Consider the following 25110-nt stretch of genomic DNA (forward strand, 5'->3'; position numbering starts at 1 on the left):
AGGTTACGGGAAGAAGGGCTGAGGGGAAAAGAAGGATCAGCTATGATCCAATGATGGAACAGATTCAATGGGACAAATGGCCTAATTCTGCTCCTATATCTTATGGTCTTATAAGAAAAATTAATGGGAAGTTAGAGGATTGGGAAGCTTTTAAATACCAACAGAAGGCAACAAAAATACATAAGGAGATAAAAGATGAAATATGAAGTTAAGTTAGCCAATAACACAAAAGATACCAAAAGTTTTTTCAAATATATAAAGAAAAGATAAGCGATAGTCAATATTGGACTGCTGGAAAATGATGCTGGGGAGATAGTAATGAGGGACAAAGAAATGGCAGGTATTTTGTGTCATACTTCCTTTTGGAACTCACTAGCAGTATGCCACAAATTCAAGAATGTCACAGGACAGAATCAGAATTAGGGATAATATCACTGGTATACAGTATGTTGTGAAATTTGTTAACTTTGCAGCAGCAGTAAAATACATGATAAATGTAGAAAAAACAACTGAATTACAGTAAGTATCTATACTTATATTAAACAATTAAATAGAGGGCACGTACTGGGTGGTGGGGACTTAATGTTGGATGCCACCTTTTTGAGGCACTGCTCCTTGAATATGTCTTGGATACTATGGAGGCTGGTAGCCATGATGGAGCTGACTGACTTTACAACTTTCTACAGGTCACTTTGATCCTGTGCTGGAGCACCACCATCTCCATACCAGATGGTGATGCAGCCAATCAGAATGCTCTCCATGGTACTTCTATGGAAGTTTTTCAGTGTTTTAGATGACAAACCAAATCTCCTCAAACTCTTAATGAAATATAGCAGCTGTCTTGCCTTTTTTATAGCTGCATCAATATATCTGGAACCAGGTTAGGTTCTCAGCGATATTGACACTCAGGAACTTGAAATTGCTTACTCTCACCACTTCTGATTCCTCTGTGAGGATTGATTTGTGTTCCCTCATCTTACCCTTTCTGAAGTCCACGACCAGCTCTTTGATCTCACTAATGTTGGGTACAAGGTTGTTGCTACAACACCACTTAACCAGCTGGTATATCTTGCTCCTAAAAGCCTGCTCATCACCATCTGAGATTCTGCTAACAATGGTTGTATTATCTGTAAATTTATAGATGGCATTTGAGCTATGCCTAACCACACAGTCATGGGTGTAGAGAGAGGTGAGTGTTGCTATTACTAAGAATGTGCTCAGTAAGCTGAAATGTCTGAAATTAAATAAATCACCTGGACCAGATGGATAACACCCCAGGGTTCTCAAAGTGGTAGCTGAAGAGATTGTAGAGGTATTAGTAATGATCTTTCAAGAATCACTAGATTCTGGAATGATTCTGGAGGACTGAAAAGTTGCAAATGTCATTCCACTCTTTAATAAGGAAGGTAGACAGAAGAAAGGAAATTATAGGCCAGTTAGCCTGATTTCAGTTATTGGAAAATGTTGGAATTCATCATTAAGGATGACTTTTCGGGGTACTTGAAGGCATATGATAAAATAGGCTAAAATCTGCATTGTTCCCTTAAGGGGAAATCTTGTCTGAGAAATCTGTTGAAGTCTTTGAGAAAATAACAAGCAAAATAAACAAAGGAGAGTCAGTGGATGTTGTTTACTTGGATTTTCAGAAGGCCTTTGACAAGGTGCCGCACATAGGCTGCTTAACAAGGTAACAGCCCATGGCATAACAGGAAAAATACTATAATGGATAGAAGATTGGCTGACTAGCAGGAGGCATAGAGTCGAAATTAAAAGAGTGGGGCCTTTTCTGTCTGGCTGCTGGTGAGAAGTGGTGTTTTGCAGGGGTCAGTATTTGGACTGCTTCTTTTCACGTTATATGTGAATGATTTGGATGATGGAATTGAAGGCTTTGTGGCCATATTTTCAGATGCTACATAGATCAGTGGAGGGGGAAGTAGTGTTGATGAAGAGGGAGTCTGGAGGAGGACTTTGATGGATTGAGGGAATGGGCAAAATTAAATATTTTAAATGTTGGATTGGGTTTAAATATTTGAAAATCTCTTATGTTTGTCCTCAAAATAATAACACCATCTATGTGAACACATAGAGATCCTACATAAAATGTTAAAGATGGCACCAGAAACTCCCCAGTATTGCAGGAACTGCGGTAAGGCCCAAATCTGTGCAAAGAAAGACTGCACAACTTTAAAAAAAACAACTGGCTAGATTTCTAGCATCAGTCTTATTTGATTTGCTGAAAAGCTGACATGAAAGATGGTAATGAGATTCCCAATTTAATCTATGCTTTTAAAAAAACTTCTCCTGATTTGACATATCAACTTTAGTTGAGCAACAATCTGCCATTACAATTCTGGAAGTGCTGGCTAAGACATATGAATACAAATTTGGAGTGAAATTTGATCCCACTGCATTACCAAGAGGCAAGAACTGATGCGTCATAGCTCGGTATGGCAACTACTCTGCCCAAGACTGTAAGAAACTGCAGAGTTGTGGACATAGCTCTGCACATTACAGAAACCAGTCTTTCCTCTGTGGACTCTGTATACTTCTTGTTGCCTAAAGTACGTGCCACCAGGCTCAAGGACAGCTTTCTATCATGCTGTTATGAGATGACTGAATGGACTTTCTGTGTAAGGTGGACTCTTTACCTCACAGTCTACCTTGTTATGACATTCCACCTGATAATCTGGTTGCATTGCACTTTCTCTATGACACTTTACTCTGTTTATTGTTATTGTTTTCCGTTATACTCATTCACTCAATGCACTGATGTGGTGAAATGATCAGTATGGAAGGCATGCAAAGCAAAGTTTTTCACAATGGCATGACATATGTGACAATTATAAACCAATTATCATCTGAACCAGAGTATACTGAGTACAAAACTGGACTCATCATTGGTTTTTGTGGCTGAACAGTATACCAATATCCATTATCCTGACTTAAGATCTTGGAGGCAGCTATTTTGGTGAAATAAGAGGACACCAGGAGAACAAGTTAATATTGCAAAAAAAAATCTAGTAACAAACATAAAAGATAATTTAAGGATGTAACTAGCAGGATGGTCAAAGAGGAATGAATAGAGATGGTCTATTTGGAGTTGCAAAAGATATACATTAAAGTTCTGCATAAAAGGTTACTGAAAAGAATAAGAGCTTATGGTGTTGGTGATAATTGTAATAGCACAGAGAGATGACTGGATAATTAACAGAAAACAGAGTCAGGATTAATGTATCATTTTATATCTGTGACACTACATTCTGCAATCCGTTGTTGCTTTTCCTTCTGATCTACCTCGACATTCTAATGGTTTGGAATGATCAGTATGAATAGCATGTAAAACAAACATTTTCACAATATCTCAGTACGTGTGCAAAAAAATAAAGCAATTACCAATTATCATACTTGTGTTTGCGACAGTAAACTCGACCAATAAGTGAACTTTGTTATGTTTAGACATCCAGACAGGGTTGAGAGACAGCAGCGACATCTGTTCTTCACGAACAGTATCAACGGAGAGTATTGGGTAAGACAAATAAGATAGAACAAATAGCGGAAAATCAACTAAGACATTTTTATGTTTAATTGTAGTATCTAGTTGCAGTCTTACAAATGGATATCAGTCTCATTACTGGATTCTAATTATCGTGCTTCCGCTTATAACTGTGTTGGAGTTGAATAATTCTATTGAAATCTGGTTTGTTACAGTAACAGAGAGTAAAAGACTGTGGTAGCATTCTTGGACAAATTAATATTATTGGCAGCATGCGTCCTGTTAAACAAAATATTACATAATCTAAATTTCACATGAAATTTGTTACTTTACATTTTATTTAATAAAGCACATATTGCTCTTCTAATGATCATAGGTAATCATACCTGGTGATAGAGAACATGATGCCATGTGTGAATACTGACATGTAGACCAAGTTCTCTGCTTTAGATGTTCAGATATTAAAAAAATTGTTTTTGTGTTTGATTTAAACTTAATGTTCTGGGGACAAAGATCTGCAAGGGTTGTCAATCTTAATTTCTGTTTTGTAATTATACTTAAAGAGTAAGCTTGTGAATGCTGTATGAGGAAATCCAAGACAATAGAACCAACCAGCAATCCTCCTTTGGACAAACAACATGCTGGCCTGGCTTGTCCTTGCTCACCTTTGAAGAATGGACATTTAGGTGAGAATTCAGAGGCTTTCTATTGCCCCATGAATATTACTCAACAACAAAATAAGTTTTACCTGAGAGATGAGATAAATTTAACAAAAATCCTTTGCATGAGGCATTTACTCTTTAAAAACAAGCAAACTCCTTGTTTTTGTAATTCTAAATAATTTGGATATTGGTTTTATAAATCTTGTGACAAACATGGAAAGCTATAGTTCCATTATAGTTAAAGATCTGCTGTTGAAATGCTGCAGAGTTCATTAATGGATGAAAGAAGTTGTCAAATATTGTGTAAATACTTTGCTCAGGAATATCTGTGTAACTTACCACATCCGTCAGTGCAGTGCCCAATAGCAAGAATAACGCCCAATTTGCTGTTCGTGTCAAGATTATTTTGTGATAACAGTGCAACAAGCATGGGTACGATTGAGTATTTTGACAAGCGTGAAGCCAAGGAAGCTATCAAAAAGATAATTATGTCAGCAGTCACTTTTTCCTGTTAAATAAATCTCTGTGATATTATGTTTGTAAAAATTATGAAATGAGATTGGTACAATAAGAAATTGTAATTAATTATTAATAAAAGGGAAAATATACAAAGCTTTATCTTTTAGTGGATTTGGACCAGTCATCATCACTCTGGATTCCTGGTCTATGCTGCTTTCATCGATATATTTTGGGGCACTGCATTAAGCTTCAGCATCCATTGGCTAGAAAAAACAAAATCAGCAACAGTTTATACCGCTGGCTGTTTGTGATAAGGACAAGATCCACTTTGCTTGCAATTCAATTGCTTCCACCAATGTCCAAGGTCATAATCTGCAAAGGCAGAGTAGAACTGGGTCTTCACTACTGGAGGAAACATCTATGTTACAGAGAGCATGTATGACCTGTGCAGCTTATAGCAATTTGGAATCTGCATTATTTTAACTCACCAGATTTGAATTCACAAGCTAGCCAGATATTATTCACTGAATGCTGCTCAAGTACAAATAATTCAAATCAAGAGTAATAAAATGATTTGTTTTTTCATAGTCATAAAATAATTCAAACAGGCTTCTAGTCTGTGCCAAACCATTCAAACTGTCTAGACCCATCGGCCTGCTTTCAGACCATAATCTTCCATATGCCTCCCATCCATGTATCTATCCAAACTTCCCTTAAATGTTTAAATTGAAATCACATCGACCACTTGTACTGGCATCTTGTTCCACATTCTCACCACCCTCTGAGTGAATTAGTTTTCCTGCAGGTACCCCTTAAGCATTTCACCTTTCACCCTTAACTCATGATTCTAGTTCTAGTCTCACCCAACTGCAGTGGAAAAAGCCTATTTGTATTTACCCTATCTATATCCATCATAATTTTGTATACCTAAATCAAATCTACCCTCAATCTTCTGCATCCTAAGGAATAAAGTTCTAACCTATTCAATCTTTCCTTATAACTCAAGTCCTCCGGGTCCTCTGTACCCTTTGAATTCTATTTACATCTTTCCTGCAGGTAGGTTATTTAAAATGCTTTTTTTAAACCAATCAACCACAACACTCCTGCTCATAATTGAGAAAAACTTTGCAGCAAGTCAAGAAGCAGCAACAGGGAAAGAAGCAGAATCAATATAGGTTTAATCCTAGTATCTTGCTGCTGGATATGCAGTTGCTAGAAACTAAGATTGACGATCTCAGGACAAGGCTGCTGTGTCAGAGACAGATGTCGATTGTTCATTGCACTGAAACTTGGTTAAATGCATTACACCAGATACAATGATATGACCAGAGCTTTGACCAGTGCCCAGTCAGTGTTGGGTTTTGATTAGTAAAAGCAAATTAAAGGAAGCAAGCTCAGCAGGCATCGTCTGAGTGGACACGGTGATCTTAAGGCTTTAGCTCTCTGAGGCTTCAGCGAAGAGAGGCTTCAGTCAGAGAAAGCAAAGGAAATAAAAACTCTCCTTCTCTTCTTGCTATTTGTTCAGCTAGGACAGTAGAGATGTCAGGCAGGATAGTTGAATGCTCCTCTTGTGGGATGTGGGAAGGCAGGGAGACTGCCAGTATCCTTGACCACTACAACTGCAAGAAGTGCATCCAACTGCATCTTCTCACAAACTGTGTTAAGGAATAGAGCTGGAACTGGACGAACTCTGGATCATTCAAGAGGCTGAAGGGATGATAGATAAGACATATAGAGTAGTTACACCCAAGGTGACAATCAGGAAGGGAAAGGGGTTAGGGAGTCAGTGCAGAGTACCCTGTGACCATCACCCTCAACAAGTATATCACTTTGGATACTTTTGGAGGGGTGGGGCACGATCTAACAGAGGAAAGTCACAGTGGTTGGGTTTCTAGCACTCAGTCTACCTCTGTGACTCAGAAGGGAAGGTGGAAGAGGCACGCTGTGGTGATAGGGATTTGTTAGTTAGGGAAATGTACAGGAGATTCTGTAGGCAATAATGATATTCCTGGATGGTATGCCGCCTCTTGGGTGGCAGGATCGAGTCCTCAGCATTTTTAAGTGGGAGGGTGAACAGCCAGAAGGGGTGAGTACCAATGACATGGGTAGGACGAATGATGAGATTCTGGACAGGGAGTTAGGAGTTAGGTGCTAAGTTCAAGGGCAGGACCTCAAGGGTTGGGATCTCAGGATTGCTACCTGTGCCACGTGCTAGTGAGGCTAGAATTAGGAAGATTCTAAGCTTTGGTTAGGAAGTTAGGAAGAGTTGGTGTAGGAGGGAGGGCATAAGGTTTTTGAATCATTGGGCTCTCTTCCAGGGGAGTTGGAACCCTGTGCCGAGGGATGGTTTGCACCTGAACTGGAGGCGAACTAATATCATCATGGGAAGGTTTGTAATGCTGCACTGTGGGGTTTAAACTAGAGTTGCAGGGATACGGGAACCAGAGTGCCAGAACAATTAGTGAAGTGGTTGTGAGGCAGATATTGGTGAGATCTCAGACAAACTTAGGATCAAAAAGTTGAGCACGGCGTGACAAAATTGGAAAGGGTGAATACAGGGTTGAAGGTGTTGTATCTGAATACCCGCAGTATACAGAATAAAGTAAATGAACTTGCTGCACAGTTGCAAATTGGCAGGTATGATGTCATAGGCATCACTGAATCATGGCTAAAAGATTATAAGGGGCATAAGACCAGAAGGCATAGGAGCAGAATTAGGTCATAAGGCCCATCCAGTCTGATCTCAGATCCCACTCAACCTCATACACCTGCCACCTTGCCATATCCTTTGATCAGGAAACGATCAGCTTCCGTCTTAAATATATGCACGGACTTGGCCTCCACTGCAGTCTGAGGCAGAGCATTCCACAGATTCACTACTCTGGCTAAAAAAATTTCCTCTTTACCTCTGTCCTAAAGGGTAGCCCCTCAGCTTTCAGGATGTGCCCTCTAGTTCTGGATACTTCCACCATAGGAAACATCCTCTCCACATCCACCCTATCTAGACCTTTAAACAGTCGGTAGGTTTCAATGAGATCCCTCACATCCTTCTAAATTCCAGCAAGTACAGGCCCAAAGCTGCCAAATGCTCTTCATATGTTAACCTCTTCATTCCTGGATTCATCCTTGTGAACCTCCTCTGGACTCTCTCCAATGACAACACATCCTTTCAGAGATATGGGGCCTAAATCTGTTGACAATAACTCTAAGTGTGACCTGACTAGTGTCTTATAAAGGCCCAGCATTGTCTCCTTGCTTTTATTTTCTATTCTCTTTGAAATAAATGCCAACACTGCATTTGTCTTCTTTACCACAGACTCAAACTGAGTCTTGAACAAGATTCCAGTCCTTCCGCACCTCTGGTGTTTGAACCTTCTCTGCATTTAGATAATAGTCTGCACTATTGTTCCTTTTGCCAAAATGCATTATCATACATTTCCCAACACTGTATTCCATCTGCCACTTTTTTGCCCATTCTTCGAAATTGTGTAAGTCTTGCTGCAATCGTATTGTTTCCTCAGCACTACCTCCTCCCACCTATCTTCGTATCATCTGCAAACTTTGCCACAAAGTCATCAATTCCATTATCCAAGTCATTGACAAAACATGTGAAAAGTACCAGTCCCAATATGGACTCCTGAGGAAAACCACTAGTCAGCAGCAGCCAACCAGAAAAGGCCCCTTTTATTCCCACTCGCTGCCTCCTGCTTGTCATCCATTCCACTATCCATGTCAGTATTTTTACTGTAACACTATAGGACTTTATCTCGCTAAGCAGCCTCATGTGTGGCACCTTATCAAATAGTTTCCAAGTAAATGACATCCACTGCCTCTCCTTTGTCCACCCTGTTTGTTACTTCCTCAAAGAACTCTAACACTTTCCCAACCACTGAGGTTAGGTTAACTGACCTATAATTACCTTTCTTTTGCCTTCCTCCTTTCTTAAAAAGTGGAGTGATATTTACAATCTTATGAGACCATGTCAGAATCAAGTGATTCTTCAAAGATCATGACCAATGCATCCATTATCTCTTCAACAATCTCTCTCAGGATTCTGGGGTGTAGTCCATCTGGTCCAGGTGACTTATCCACCTTAAGAACTTTGAGGAACTCAGCAGGTCAGGCAGCATCTTGCTCCTCACTTCCCCCATTCCAGTTTCACTCTGCCTCCTCCTCCAGCTGCCTATTACCTCCCTCATGGTTCTGCTTTCTTCTACTACCCATAGTGCTTTCCCTTTACATTCCTACTGCATCTTTCCTGCCTATCCCCTCCCTGCTTTCCCTCCCCTTCCCCTTGATCTTCCCCCTGGCAGCTACCAGCCTTCTCCTTCCCACCCTCCCCCTACCTTCTTTATAGGGCCCCTGCCCCCCTCCTTCAGTCCTGATGAAGGGTCTTGGCCTGAAACATTGACTGTTCATTTCCATGGATGCTGCCTGACCTGCTGAGTTCCTCCAGCGTGTTGCTTTGACCCCAGCATCTGCAGAGTATTTTGTATTTACAACCTTTGAGTTTGCCTAGCACTTTTTCCTTTGTAATAGTAATGGCATTCACTCCTGCTCCCTGAAACTCACAAATCTCTGGCACACTGCTAGTGTCTTCCACAATGAAGACAGATGCAAAGTACCCATTAAGTTCATCTACCATTTCATTGTCCCCATTACTACCCCTACCATTTGAGAACTTCTTCCTCTGTGGGACATATCTATCCTGTGTCTTGTGAATTATTCTTAGAAACTTCAGTCCTTTCTGTTCTGCTGTCCTCCTCGCCAGTATCCTCTACCAATCCACCTGGACAAGTTCCTCTCTCATGCCTCTGTAATTCTCTTTATTCCATTGTGATACTGATACTGGTGAATTATGCTTCCCCCTCTCAAATTACAGTATGAATTCAATCATATTATGATAACTGTCTCCGAAGGGTTCCTTTACGTTAAGCTCCCTAATAAGACCTGGGTTATTATAGATGGGAGCTTAATGCCCAAGGATACACATTGTATTGAAAGGATAGGGAGGAAGACAGAGGGGTTGGCATAGCTCAGTTGGTTAAAAAAAAGAGATCAAATCATTAGAAAGAGGTGACATAGGGTCAGAAGGTGTTGAATTATTGTGGATAGAGCTAAGGAACTGAAAGTGTAAAAATACCCTGATGGGAGTTGTGTACAGACCCCCAAACAGCACTAAGATGTGGTCTACACTTTACAACAGGAGATATAAAATGCATGTGAAAAGGGGGAATATTATAATAGTTATAGGAGACTTCAATATGCAGGTAGATTGGGAAAATCAGGTTGGTACTGGATTACAGAAGGGAGAATTTCTAGAATGCCTATGAAATGGCTTTTCAGGGCAGCTTATGGTTGAGCCCATTAGAGGATCAGATACTCTGTATTGGGTGTTGTACAATGAACCAGAATTGATTAGAGAGTTTAAGGTAAAAGGACCCTTTGGGGCATATGATCACAATGTGATCAAATTCACACTGAAATTTGAGAAGGAGAAGCTGAAGTCAGATATAGCAGTATTACAGTGGAGAAGAGGCAATTACAGAGGCATGAGAGAGGATTTGGCCAGGATTGATTGGAAAAGAACACTGTCAGGGATGACAGCTGAGCAGCAATGGAAGCAATTTGGAAAGCACAGGATATATACATCCCAAAAAGGAATAAGTATTCTAAAGGAAAGATGACACAACTGTGGCTAGCAAGATAAGTCAAAGCCAAAAGAAAACCCAAATGAGGGTATATAATACAGCAAAAATTAGTGGGAAGTTAAGAGAATTGGGAAGCTTTTAAAAATAAACAGAAGGCAAAAAGTCATTAAAAAGGTACAGATGGAATACAAAAGTAAGCTAGCCAATAATATTAAAGAGAATACCATAAAATATAAAAGAGAGGTGATAGTAGATATCGGATGTTGGAAAATGATGCTGGAAATGTAGTAATGGGGACAAAGATATGGCAGACGAACTGAATAAGTATTTTGCATCAGTTTTCACTGATGCTAGCAATATGGTGCAAGTTCCAGGTGTCAGGGTTCATGAAGTATGCAAAGTTACCATAACTGGAGAGAAGGTTCTTGGGGAACTAAAAGGTTTGAAGGTAGATAAGTCACCTGGATCAGATGGTGTACATCCCAGAATTCTGAAAGAGGTGACTGAAGAGATCATGGAGGCATTTATAATGATCTTTCAAGTGTAACTCTTGCTTCAGCAGCTTAACATAGGGGGTGATAGCCCCTGGCCTGGCCAAACTTAAGAAATCTTGTTTGGGTGGATGCTACGCGATGTGTCCCCTGTTACAAATCAGTACCCCGAAATAACAAACAGTACACAATAGTCAATTAGACGATTAAGCTTTATAATTCTTACTTTGACCATATGGTTAGTAAACGAAAAAAAGGGCCCAATCTTATGAAACAGTCTATTGCGCAATGTTGGAGCTCACTGATAAGCCGACTGTCCACCATCAACCTCCTCCGATCGTTGCTGCCCTTCGGACCTTCACTCCAAGTCCACCCTGTCCGGTGGTCTACCAACAATCTCCATTCATGTCTTCTCTCCTCATCTCTCCCCGGCAAAAGACTGCGAAAACCTCTCTTCCAGACTCACAAGAAAGAACAACAGCATTCCAAAACCCATTACCTCTAGTCACAGCCCAAACATTGCTGCTACAAAAAAAACCATTACATTATGAGTGAAACTCTACAGCATGTTACACTCTCCCCCCACCAAATTTAGTCATGTCATCATGACGTTGAGATAATTTGCCAACCCTACCTGCAAAACACAAAGCCCAATCCAGGCGTAAAAGGCAGTGACATAGCTCCCCAACATAGGAGGGGTCACACTCTGTCCCCTGGTGCTACGTAGGCCAACTTATCCAGTGGTATCCTAATTCTCTGAGACCTCCACACCCCATCATCTAACTCTTCAGGTTCCAACACTACTGGGGATATTTCTGGTTTACCTGACGAGGCCTCCCCCGATCTATCACTCATGCCCACCTGCAACTCGGAGCCTTCTGTCCTATGATTAAACCCCGCTTCCTCCCCTGCAGAGTCCTGCTGTAATCCAGGCTGCCCACAGATAGCACCCTCTACTTCACCTGCCTCAATGGGAGAAGGGGTGGGAGTCTCTTTCTCAATCAATAGGAGTTAGCGAAAGGCGGCATATACCACACATCCAGGTCGTCATTCTCTGAATCAGTATCCCTCTTAGGGGTGGGGGCCGGCCTAACCTCACCTGTTGGGAGCCAAGTAGTCACCCCACGTTTCCAAAGAGTCCTCTTACTAGGTGTAGGCTCCAAGTCAGGCTCTCGGTCTACCTACACCTCTTGACCCAGGGGCAACAGGTGGTTCTGATGGAGAATCTTGACAGGCCCCTTCCCCTCCACTGGTTTCATCCAGAAAACCGGCAGGTTTGGCATCTGACTCTCCACCACATAGTGCGTAGCTGCCCAGTGGTCAGCCAACTTATGCTTTCCAGGTAGCCCCAAATTCCTTATGGGGACTCGGTCTCCCGGCACATGAGAACCTCACCTTTTGATCATACCTCCTCTTATTCCCTTGATTCTGCTTGGCAGCCGCAACCCCAGCTAATTCATAAACCCTTTTCAACTCTCTTCTCATATCAGACTCATAATTCAGATAAATCTTCAGTGGTAAGTTGCTCTCGTCAGTCCCAAAACAAAGGTCAATGGGAAACCTTGTCTCGTGCCCAAACATCAGATAATATAGCGAGTACCCAGTAGCTTCATTTCGTGTACAACCATAACAATGAACCAGATGCCCAATATGTTGACTCCACATGCTCTTCTTGCTGATCTCCAGGGTCCCAAGCATGACTAGCAAGGTCCGATTCTGGCTGGGGATCACCCTGTGGGTGATTGGGCGTGGTCCTCGACTTCTCGACTCCAAGCATGCCCAGAAACTCACGGATGAGTCTGCTCTCGAAATCCTGTCCCTGATCACTATGTATTCGCCTGGGAAGGCCATAATAAATGAAATGCTGCTCCTATAACACTTTTGCCACCGTAGACGCCCTCTGGTCCTTGCTAGGAAAAGCCTGAGCATATCTGGTGTAGTGGTCCGTGATGACTAAGCCATTCGCTGTGTTGTTGGCATTAGGTTCTATTGTCAGGAAATCCACACACACCAGGTCCAGAGGCCACGCACTCTGCAGGTAGGGCAAGGGAGCTGCCTACGTAGGCAGTGTCTTCCGCCATATGCACTGAATGCATGACTTGCAGTATTCTTCCACCTCCGACTTCATTCAGGGCCAGTAAAACCAGTCTCTAAGCAATCCATAGGTATTTTCCACCCCCAGATGTCCAGAATCATCAGGAAGTGATTTCAACGCCATCCTCCGATACTTCTTGGGCAGAACCAGCTGGCAACACCGGGATTGGTCTGGGGGTGATGTGACCTGGTATAAGATCAGGTTCTTCAACTCCAACCGAAGCCATTCTCGTAGTACAGGTAGTCCCCGAGTTACAAACGTCCGACTTACGGACAACTCATACTTACGAACCGAGGAAGGAGAATGCCATCTGCCATTTTAAGTCAGATCGCAACGCCATCCGCCATTTTAAGTCGTTGCTGTTGACACTGTGTTGAGTGTTTAACTTTGTATTTGGCTTAAATTTTTCTTAGTAAGATTCACCCTGACCCCACCACCATCAGGTGAAACACCACTGGTCATTGGTAAAGCGTTAGGCTACAGTCGGTCAACGATTGGAATAATTTTAAAGGATAATGGATAAAGTGAGAATAGTGGAGCATGTGAAAGGCCCTGCCCCGATGAAAGCTACAATTATTACTAAACAACGCAGAGGTTTAATTATTGGAAAACATATGTTTCTTAAGTGTTTTATACACATAGAAAGGTAAAATATATACTACGCCTGTATATACTAAGACAAACATTTGACTAACTGACGCTAAATAATACCGGATGTACTTGCTCCAACTTACATACAAATCTGACTTAAAGATGGACTCAGGAACGGAACTCGTACGTAACCCGAGGACTGCCTGTATATTTGCTTGACTTCCTGTCAGTCAGGAGTGATGGCAAGGCTTGCCCTGAGAGACTGCTGTGGAATGGAGTCAAGCATACACATCAAGGACAGAGTAACAGTTGGAGATCTTTAAAATATTCCTTTCAGTACACATTGATTACTTCTCTATTCTGTTATTACTCTTTGTAGATTGTGGCCTTGGGTGTTGGGAGCCACAGGTGGCCTTTACAGCACTGGACAACTTGTGCTTATCCTGCGCATATGAAGAGTTTGGCAGTTGCAGAACTCATCATGAACCAACTTCATTTTAAGTCACAGATTTTTCTGCTGGACCTTATTTTCAGGAGCTGTACGATGTTTCTTTTCCCTTGCAGAAAGGTGGAGCTTCCAATCTAGGAATGCCTTAAATTTGTGGTTAGCTAACTCCTTCTGGTCATTTTCGTGGAGTCATAGAATTATATACAACAGAAAGAAGTCAACATTAAATCACTCCTGTTTCTGCTTCTTATAAAGTTAGAAATTTCTTCAGATACGTCCATCATAATAGAGTTAAGAACATGGAACACTACAGCACAATACAGATCCCTTAAACTCACAATGTTCTGCCAACCTTTTAACCTACTCCAACATCAACCTAATCTGTCCTCCATTTTTCTTTCATGCATGTGTCCATCTAAGAGTCTCTTAAATGTCCTTACTATATCTGCCTCTATCATCACCCCCAAAAGCAAGTTCCACACACCCACCAGTCTCTATGTAAAAAAAACTACCTCCAACATACCCTCTATACTTTCCTCCAAACATCTTAAAATTATGCCCTCTTGTATTAGCCATTGCCATTCTGGGAAAAAGGCACTGGCTCTCGAAACCTCTTATAATTTTATTTTGTAGGTCCTACAGGCTGGGAAAGCTCCATGAAAGGCATTTCCCAAGAATAGCCAGCTCCTTGATCTTTGTGACAATGTTTCCATTGATGCTGATGTTTCGGGCCACTCAAGTGGAGATATATTCTAGTAAAAGCCAATGGTTTGACTGGCATGCTTAAGTCTGAGGTGGGGAGCTGAAGTTGGGGATCGTGGTTAGAACTTGACTGAGGTAGAAAATCAGCATGCTTAAGCTGGATCTAGGGACAAGGGATGAAGTTTGTTGCATCTCTGTTACACGATGGTGGATGCTAGGAAGCCTTTGGAAAAGATGACACTGAAAGCATGCCCCCTCAAGGACACACAGACAGATATCTATGAGTTAATGGATTATTGGTGATTATTGATTCCATGTCGAACCTACCAACATTTTGCCGCTACCAAATCCATCCATTTACCACCCAGGCAGAGGTCAGCCAGCATAGACCAAGAATCCAAACAGGGACTTACAGTTTAAGTATTCATTTCCTTTGGCCGCAGAGTCCCCTGGGTATCCCTATTTTCAAAATAACATCAAAATTATCAATTTACTCACAATTTTCTGAAATGCAGGAATCCAGTGTCTTTATCACGGATATTATCAACTCCACATTAGAGTGATTTGTTAGACATTCATCAGCCAAATTCGCAACAGTCTGAGCAAGTGTATCCAGGCCACCAACTTTACAAAAGTAGTTCTGTGCATATGCTTAAGAGAAAATTTTTAAAAAGTTAAATGTGTATGTAATTTGCTTTCTGCAAATTCACACTTGAAGGAATAGCCCTCAGATCAGCAGCAGATTTCGGATTTCTACAATTTACAGCTCAATTAAAGCAAATCCTGGATCAAACCACATATCTACATTGATAGGGTTAAAGGTAACTTATCAGACATTATAGAATGAAGACACACAAAATGTTGGAGGAACTCACAGACCAGGCAGCATCTATGGAAACAAGTAAACAGTCAATGTTTCGGGCTGAGACTCTCCATCAGGACTGGAAAGTAAAGGGAGAGGTCAGAGGAAGAAGGTGTGGGGAGGGGAGGAAGAAGTACAAGGAGGCAGATGATAGGTAAAACTGGGAGAGGGGAAGGAGTGAAGTAGAGAGCTGGGAAGTTGATAGGTGAAGGAAATAAAGGGCTGGAGACGGGGGATTCTGAGAGGAAAGGGTAGAAGGCTATGGAAGAAAGGGAAAGGAGAGGAGCAGCAGAGGGAGCTGATGGGCAGGTAAGGAGATAATGTAAGAGAGGGAAACAGGAACAGGTAATGGTGAAGTGGGGGAGGGCAATTACCGGAAGTTCGAGAAATCGATGTTCATGCCATCAGGTGGGAGGCTATCCAGATGGAATTTAAGGCTTTGCTCCTCCAAGCAGAGTGTGGTCTCATTGCGGTAGTAGAGGCGGCCACGGACTAACATGTTGGAAAGAGAATGGGAAGTAGAATTGAAGTGGGTGGCCACCAGGAGATCCTGCTTTTTCCTAGCAGATGGAGTGCAAATTATGGGTGGGGTGGAATTCTGGATCTGTAGTCAATAGATTCAGAAGAATGGGGGTGACTTCATTGAACCCTACTGAATGGTGAACAGCCTTGATAGAGTGGAGGTGGAGAGGATGTTTCCTATAGTGGGAGAGTCTAAGACCAGAGGACACAGCCTCAGAATAGAGGGACGTCCTTCTAGAATGGAGATGAGGAGGAATTTCTTTACAGATAGATAGATATCCCTAAGGAAATTAGTGTCACAATAGCATTACAAGTGCACAAAAATATGAATATTAGAAGAGAAGTAAAGAATAAAAAATAAGTTACCTCAAAGAGTCTAACAGGAGGGAGTCACCACTCTCCCAGCTACAAGCTGACTCATTACAGAGCCAGAGTGTGGTGAATCTGTGGAATTCTTTGCCACAGGCAGCTGTGGAGGCCAAGTCTTTATGTATATTTAAGGCACAGTTTAACAGATTTTTAATTGGTCATGGCATGAAGGAATACGGGGAGAAGGCAGGAGATTGGGCCTGAGAGAAAAATTAGATCAGCCATGATGAAATGATGGATCAGACTCAATGGGCCAAATGGCCTAATTCTGCTCCTATATCTTATGCTTTTATGAGTGGTGGGAGGATGGTATAAGGGCAAATGTGTGCGGATTTCTAGTAAGAATTGGAGAGCTTTAAGGGCCTCTTGATGGGGGATGGAGGTGTATAGGGACTGGACGTCCATGAAGAAAATGAGACAATCAAGGCCAGGGACCTTAAAGTCATTGAAAAGATCCAGAGCATGTGAAACTTCACACACATCTGTCCTCTTGTCCTCACCTACCACCCCACCAGCCTTCGCATCTGGCACATAACTCTCTGTAACTCACACCATCTCTAATGGGCATATCTTACCCTCCCCTCCCCACTACCTTTCTGCAGGGATCATTCTCCTCATGACTTCTTTGTCCATTCATCCCTCCCCACTTATCTCCCTCCTGGTATTTATCGTTGCCAAGTTTAACAAGTGCCATACTTGCTTACACCTCCTCCCTCACTACCATTCAAGGCCCCAAATAGTCTTTCCAGGTGAGACGATACTTCACGTGTGACCTCCTGTATATCAGTGAGATGCAACATAGATTGAAGACCAGTTCGCCGAGCACCTACTCCCTGTCCGCCAGAAAAAATGAGATCGCCATTTCAATTCTTGCCATTCCTCTATTCACAAGGAGGCCACACTATGATTGAGGGAGCAAAACCTTATATTCCATCTGGGTAGCCTCCAACCTGATGGCATGGCATTTGATTTCACAAACTTCTGGTAACTGCCCCCCCCCCCCACACCCTTCACCATTCCTGTTTCCCTCTCTCATCTTAACTCCTTACCTGGCCATCAGCTCCACCTGGTGATCCTCCCCTTTACTTTTATTCCATAGTCTTCTACCTTCTCCTGTCAGATTTCCCCTTTTCCAGCCCTTTAATGTTTAACCAATCGATTTCCCAGCTCTTTACTTCACCCCTCTCTCTTTCTTGGCTTCACCTATCACTTTTGCTTTTTCCTTATAATTTTTTCCTCTCCTCAGCCCTCCTTCTCTTGCTCTGACCTCACATTTTTTTCCCAGTCCTGATGAAGGGTTAGCCTGAAAAGTCAGCTGTATTGTTTTTCATAGATGCTGCCTGGCTTGCTGAGTTCCTCCAACATTTTTTGTGTGTTGCTTGGATTTACAGCATCTGCAGATTTTCTTGTGATTACAGAATGAAGTACGTAATAATATTATTACATTGATAGCTTAAAATGTCTCCTGATCGTAATATCTAACAGGTTAATTTATAATTTTTTTGATACATTGATTTCATTATTTATCTGTGAATAGGTTATACACAGAAATCTGGAGCAAAGAACAATAATGCTGGTTCTGTGCCCACTTTAAGCTAGGCGTGCATTTTCTGTGCAAACATCAGGCAAGAGATTTCTATGAATTAATTTTTAAAAATCAATTTCTCCTGTTATTTTCTTTAAACTCTGCCTCATAGACACCCAGAAGACAAAGGTACAGAGACAAAGGTTGCAACCAGCTATGCTAGCAAGGGCTATCAACATTACTGGATCTGTGAAAAGGGTTTTGTCAGCAGCCAAAAGGTGACCTTTCAAATGAAGATACACAAACTGCATTCCATTGTAAATATCATCCTAGCCATTTATGAACATGTACAGGTGAAGGTCGGGGCAAACCAATGCACCAATAAGCAAACCCACCCCTCTTAATCTTTATGCAGCACACTTCATTATAAATATGCAGATATCGTGCAGCCAAATACTTACAATTATTGGCAACTGTGAGTCCAATAAATGCACAAATGGGCCGGATTATTTCTTGTCTGATGCATTTTTGCAGGCATTCATTTGCAAATGGAAAGGCTGTTGTACACAGTCTCTGGTTCTCTTCTACAACAGTGAAACAAGGGTCAGTGCAAATGAAATTGTAGATACACAAGCAAATTTGATAATATGCAGACAGTTTTTAGCTGTGTTTTCTCCCGCCCCCTCTCCCCTGAGACAATGACTCGTGATGGTGCAGTTCTGCCTGCATAGACTGCCCTCTGGTGCTTTTCCTATTCAGCTTAGGTACTGCATGATGGCAGGCTACTGTTCCGCAACATCGTTAAGGAGTTGATTCTATTTGCAGCCAATGAGTAGCCACTGATTTTGTCTGGGAGAATTTACTGAACAATTGGCACTGCAGCCTTGCTTAATTCTTTTTCTCCCCCATTAGCTGAGCGTGACTGAGGCTAATCAAGTGCTTTACTACTACTCTGAGTTACAGTAACTGACCCAAGCAACTTTCTCTTTAATTTTTCCTTACATCCCTTGCTAAAATGTAACAATATCTAAGCAGATTTAACTCTTAATATATTTTGTCAATATTTTCTCAGTGGAGAAAATTCTCTTCAAATCAAGCGAAAATGTTCAATGGTTAACAGTTAGTGCAATGAGCAACTCCTACTTAAGAAGCAATTCATTCCAGCAGTTTCAATAAAATCTCTCATATTGTTAAGAACAGCACTTTGCCATTTCTATTTATTCACATAAATAGAGTTCTAAATTCACCAGGGAGGTTCTTTAATATACAGTAAGTGCGTTCCTAGTTAGTGACTGTAAACTGGTTATTTGAAAGAATGTTCCTAATTAGAACTAAGCAATAAAATGTGTGTTTTCATTTGGCAGTCATTAAGTAAGAAGGAAAAACTCTGATTTACTTTTGTCCTTCTTGACCTAAGAGTACAAGGAGCAATAGTCGTTCCTGGCTACTGTTAGATAACCTGGCACACAAGAAATGTTAAACTGGGGACTTTATTTACCTGCATAGCATACCCATTTACTAACCTCTTAGGTCAAGGGTTAGGAAATACAACTGAAATAAAGATCCTCTTTTAATCATCATACAAACATTTTGAGGAAAAGCTTTCAGTGTAATAAAACCACAGCACATCTGGAGGCAAAATTTAAATACCATTCTGTGGATTGTTGACACAAGCACAGAGAGTACTTCCAATGGATGACCACAACTCGTAGTATTGACCAATATTTTCATGTATGGATTGCTTGTCTGACATCGGGAGTCTAGTTCTGGTGAAAAGTTAAAAAAGAAAGTCAAAATGTAAACACATGCTGAATTGTTAAATAGTTTTCAGTAGCTTTTCCTAAAGTTTTGGAAATATTTCATCTCCACTGATTATGCAATAACTGATAGACTCAATAAACGGGAAAAAACCCCAGAAAGGTTATTCAAGTATGGGATAGGTAAGCAAAGCGCAGTTCCAAAAGGGAAGGTGAAATACCCTGAGTCTGGTGTAAATGATAGCTGAGTCTGCAGCATATATTGCTGAGACAAGAAGTTGTGGGTTCATAAGCCTCTTGATACTCTGATGCTGTATTGAGGGATTAGAGTATGTTGGTTCTGCTTTATTTTGGTGGAACAAATCAAGGGACCCTCTCTACCTGTCCTCTTATGTAAATATAAAGGAAGCTGTAACAGTGTGATCGAGAAACCGTTGCAGCAGGAAAGGGAGAAGTGAAGGGCTCATGAGAGCGCTGAGTGCTGGGAAGCAGCTGAGGTGAGTGTCCTTTTAAAATGGCGCGCACAGTGGGTACTCGTGACAGTGTGATCGGGAAGCTGTTGCAGCAGGAAGAGGAGGAGCAAAGGGCTCGTGAGATAATTGGCAGGGATTGTCTACTGAGTCTCTGTGGGTGGAGGTTAGGAACAGGAAGGGTCAATAACTTCACTGGGTGATTTTTATAGGCTGCCCAATAGTAACAGGGATATCAAGGAGCAGATAGGGAAACAGATCCTGGAAAGGTGTAATAATAACAGAGTTGTCGTGGACAATCCCTCCATGAAGTCCACCTTTTCTGCAGCCGTGGCGCTATCTCTGATCAACAATGCCACACCCCCACCTCTTGCCTCCCTCCCTGACCTTTCTGAAACATCTAAAACCTGCTACTTGAAGTAATCATTCCTGTCCTTGAGCCATCCAAGTCTCTGTAATGGCCACCACATCATACATCCAAGTACTGATCCACGCTCTAAGCTCCTCCGCTTTGTTCACAACACTCCTTGCGTTAAAATAGACACATCTCAAACCGTCCATCTGAGCACATCCCTTCTCTATCACCTGCCTATCCTCCCTCACACACTGTCTCCAGTCTTTCTCTATTTGAGAGCCAGAAGCCTCTTCCCCAGTCTCTTCAGTTTGGCACCTGAGAACATTTCTATCATATACAAACCTTTGATTTCTGTCCACACAAGCAGTCCTCGCATGACAGTTATCCTCCTCCACCTCATCATCTGCTCTTACACTCTGGTTCCCCTCCCCCTGCAAATCTAGTTTAACCACCCCCCCCCCCCCCCCCCCCGATCAGCACTAGCTAACCTACCCACAAGAATGTTAGTCCCCTTCCAGTTCAGGTGCAAACCATTCCATCAGAACAGGTCCCACCTTCCCTGGAACAAAGCCCAATTTTCCAGAAACATGAAGCCCTCCCTCCTGCACCATCTCCTTAGCCATGTATTTAGTTGCATTATCTTCTTATTTCTAGCCTCACTAGCATGTGGCACGGGGAGCAGTCCTGAGACTGCAACTCTGGAGATCCTGTCCTTCAACTTTGCACCTAATTCCCTAAACTCTCTTTACAGGACCACCTCTTTCTTCCTATCTACGTCATTGGACCCTGGATGGACCACGACATCTGGCTGCTCACACTCCGTCCTGAGAATACCGAGAACTCGATCCAAGATATTGCGGACCCTTGCAACAGACCAACCGAGATTCTCCATCTCTCCCACAGAACCTCTTATCTGTCCCCCTATCGAATCCCCTGTCACTACTGCTCTCCTGTTTTCCCTCCTCCTTTTCTGAGCTGAGGGTCCAGTCTTGGTGCCAGAGACGCAACCACTACAACTTATCCCTGTTAGGTCATCCCCACCAACAGTATCCAAAACGGTATACTTATTGTTGATAGGAACAGCTGCAGGGGTGCTCTGCTCTTCCTGTCTATTCCCCTTCCCTCTCCTGACAGTCACCCAGCTACCTGCTTCAGATTCTACAGTTTCTAAAAATGTTTCTGTATAGAAAACATGGCCACTAAATTTGTATGCCACTGTGACAAGAAGAAGCACTTATTTCTTGAGTTCTGGTACACAGGAATTAGGAGCTGCAGGAGGCTACATAATACCTTGAATTTGCTCCCATTGTCTAAAAATTGGCTAATTTACCTCTTTTTCTTAATGTTCAGAGGCATGTTCAGTTTTGTAACACTGAATATATTAATTGATTAAGCATCATCAGGAGCAAATATTTTTTGCTCCTTTGAGTGAAGATACTTATTTTCATCTGCATCCTAAATATCTGCTTCCAGCAGGTAAACTCCAGATCTTAACATTCTCTGAAAGTTTCTGCGCATATTCCTTCTTAGGTGTTAATTGCCAACAATTGTCCCGAGTCAGAATGCTATTGATTTTAGTGTCTATTCCAGAGAATTGAAGTAGATTTCAGTTCAGGCTGATGCTCTAATGTGGGGTAGGGTTTGGGGGGGATGGTGCGTTGGATTGCTGGACTCCTAACAGTGGGGTCCAGTCTTCTGGTCAAACCTAGCATAGGATCAAGGATACTACTGATACCTTTACAGATTCTAGCTCTGTGGTGAGATGATTTTAAAATACAGGTACTTACTTTTACAATATGCAAATATATACTTTTGAATTTTTTTTTCAAATGCTTTAAATATTTGTCATAATTTCTAATTTTGAATTAACTTTATTTTCAATTGTTTTTAATGTCTCTAAATGTCATTGACATTGCGACTGCCAAAGCCCATGACAGACAACTGCCTTCTCTCAAAGCCTATCAGGAATATTTTGCACAAGATTTCTGCATTCTGCAGGCTTTTTCCCAGGGTTGAAATGGCTAGCACGAGAGGGCATGGTTTTAAGGTGATTGAAAATAGGTACAGAGGAGATGTTGGGGTAAGTTTTTTTACGCAGAGAGTGGTGAGTGCATGGAATGGGCTCCCGGCAGCGGTGGTGGAGGCGGAAACGATAGGGTCTTTTAAGAGGCTCCTGGGTAGGTACATGGAGTTTAGAAAAATAGAGGGCTATGGGGAAGCCTCGGTAGTTATAAGGTAAGGACATGTTCAGCATAGCTTTGTGGACTGAAGGGCCTGTATTGTGCTGTAGGTTTTCTATGTTTCTATGCTGCTCAACATCTAATCACTTGACATTTGACTCAAAGGTGCTAGTGAGATTGGCTACTGAAACCATCTAAGTACAGGCTAAATGGAGTCAAGTGAGGCCTGTGGGTACTGATTCTACGTTGTATCCCTAATATGGCAAAAGCCAACTCTTTACTAAAGTAGGTTATCTCAGCATTGCTAGTAGATAGTCAAAATCTTCTTCCTGGTAGAGCTATCAAAAACTAGAAGGCAGGGCTGGAAGGTGAGATGTAGGAAATGTAATTTGCAGAGGAGGCGTGGAATTAGTTACAATTATAAAGTTTACAAGGCATTTAGACAGACGCTAAATTGGCAGGATATAGAACAATGTGGTTCTAATATGGCTAAATGGGACTAATACAGATGGGCAAAATGGTTGACAACGTGTGGGCTGAAGAGCCCACCTCTGTGCTGTACAACTCTGATTTTATTACTCCAGCTGAGGCTTAAACAGTAAAATGCAAAAGTTTAGTGTGTATAAAGTTGTAGTTTTTAAAATGAGTGCACCTTTTTAAGCAACCTGTAATCTTAAGTACCTTTCCACAAATCAAAATAGTGAAAATCAAGTTGACTAAGAGCAGACGAATTTGTGGGCAGCGGTTTTGTTCTATCTAGCACCTTTTCCTTAATATAAAACTGTCCCAAATTATGTCATTAGTAATGCAACATGCAAAACTTGACTGCGATGAAATTCTCAACAGTACTCTTCTAAAAAAGAGATTGTTTTCAACCAGCTCTTAATAATTTCCCCTGAAACCATGATTTTTTTTAAAGGGAAATACCCAAATTCTTAGTCATCACTAATAACTTTGACATGCTATGATGTCAAATAGCTTGCATGTCTGGACTGCTTCATACATTAAGGTCAAGGTAATTGTTTAACTTATTTTCCTAACTTTCATGTTTCTGTGTACTGCCTCATTAGGGCTGTCACTGAAACAATGCTGAAGGAGAGGAGAGGCAATCTAATTTTTCTTCAGCATGGATGGAAGCATTGTATTTATGAGCATTTGCCTTTGTCGCAGGCTTCCCTAAAGTGTAGGCATTCAGACACTATGTTATTGTTCTTAGAGGGGTCACCCTGGCAACTTCCTGCCCTGGAGGTCCTTCACAGCCACTACACACAAAGAAATTACTTATGTACTCTTCATTAGCCTGTCCAGGTACCTCTTAGTGCCTTGGAATACTCTTCCCATCATTGCAGCATCAGTTAATGTAAAACAACATTCCCCAAATGGAAGAATTTTGTTTGCATGGTGATGTATTCCTTTTAGAGCTGTTGTCTCTAAGGTCAAAGCTATTGCCATGCTGAAAATAGTGTAACTCATCACTCATCAATAGGGAATGCTGTGTAGAAACTGGCAATTTAATTTCAATTTTGTGGCTTTTTGGCTTTGGAGTAACGCAGAGAGTGGTAGTAGATGGTTGCCTGTACTAATGGTGTGCTGCAGAGATTGGTGCTGGGTCCTTTGTTGTTAGTCAATTACTGTACATCAGCATCTTGGATGATAATGTGGTTAACTGGACCAACAAATTTGCAGTTGACACCAAGATTGGGGGTGTAGTGGCTATCGTGGCTTGAAGAGGGATCTGGATCAACTGGAAAAATGAGCTGAAAATGGCAGGTGAAATTTAACGCAGGCAGCTGCAAGGTGTTGCATTTTGGTAGGACCAACCAGGGTGGGTCTTACACATTGAACGGCAGGGCACTGAGGAGTGTGGTAGAACAAAGGGATCTGGGAATACAGTTCCATAATTAATGCAAAGTGGCATCACAGGCAGAGGTCAAAAAGAAAGCTAGGCACATTGGCTTTCGTAAATCTTAAGTACTGAGTACAAGGAGATGGGATGTAATGTAATGTTGAAGTTGTACAAGACATTGGTGAAGCCTAATTTGGAGTATTTGTGCAGTTTTAGTCACCTACCTACAGAAACGCAATGGATCCAAGTGTAAATAAGGTTGAAAGAGTACAGAGAAAATTTAAAAGGATGTTTCCAAGTCTGGAGAACCTTAGTTATAAAGAAATATTGAACAGGTTAGCACTTTATTCCTTAGACTACGGAAGATTGAGAGGAGATTTGATAAAGGAATACAAAATTATTGGAGTTATAGATAAGGTAAATGCAAGCAGGTTTTTTCCACTGAGGTTGGGTGGAAGTACAACTATAGAGATCATGGGTTAAGGGTGAAAAGTTTAAGGGACACATGAGGAGAAACTTCTTCACTCAGAGGGTCATGAGTGGATTGAGCTGCCAGCACAAATGGTTCATGTGGGCTCCATATCAACGTTTAAGCGAAGTTTGGATAGATACATGGATAGTAGTGGTACGGA

General features: G+C 41.7%; 1 protein-coding gene across 1 annotated transcript in view; it reads right to left on the reverse strand.

The window, feature by feature from the left end:
* The window catches only part of terb1 (telomere repeat binding bouquet formation protein 1), a 155842-nt gene that overhangs the window by 75518 nt on the left and 55214 nt on the right, over positions 1-25110 (reverse strand). The window contains exons 7-10 of the mRNA XM_073069668.1: positions 19557-19636; positions 18332-18526; positions 15091-15243; positions 4495-4626 (exon numbers count right to left, since the gene is read on the reverse strand). Of these exons, the coding sequence (XP_072925769.1) occupies positions 4495-4626; positions 15091-15243; positions 18332-18526; positions 19557-19636 (560 nt within the window). The remainder of the gene's footprint in view (positions 1-4494; positions 4627-15090; positions 15244-18331; positions 18527-19556; positions 19637-25110) is intronic.

The sequence above is a fragment of the Hemitrygon akajei genome, chromosome 17, assembly GCF_048418815.1.
Source record: "Hemitrygon akajei chromosome 17, sHemAka1.3, whole genome shotgun sequence".
Classification (NCBI taxonomy): Eukaryota; Metazoa; Chordata; class Chondrichthyes; order Myliobatiformes; family Dasyatidae; genus Hemitrygon; species Hemitrygon akajei.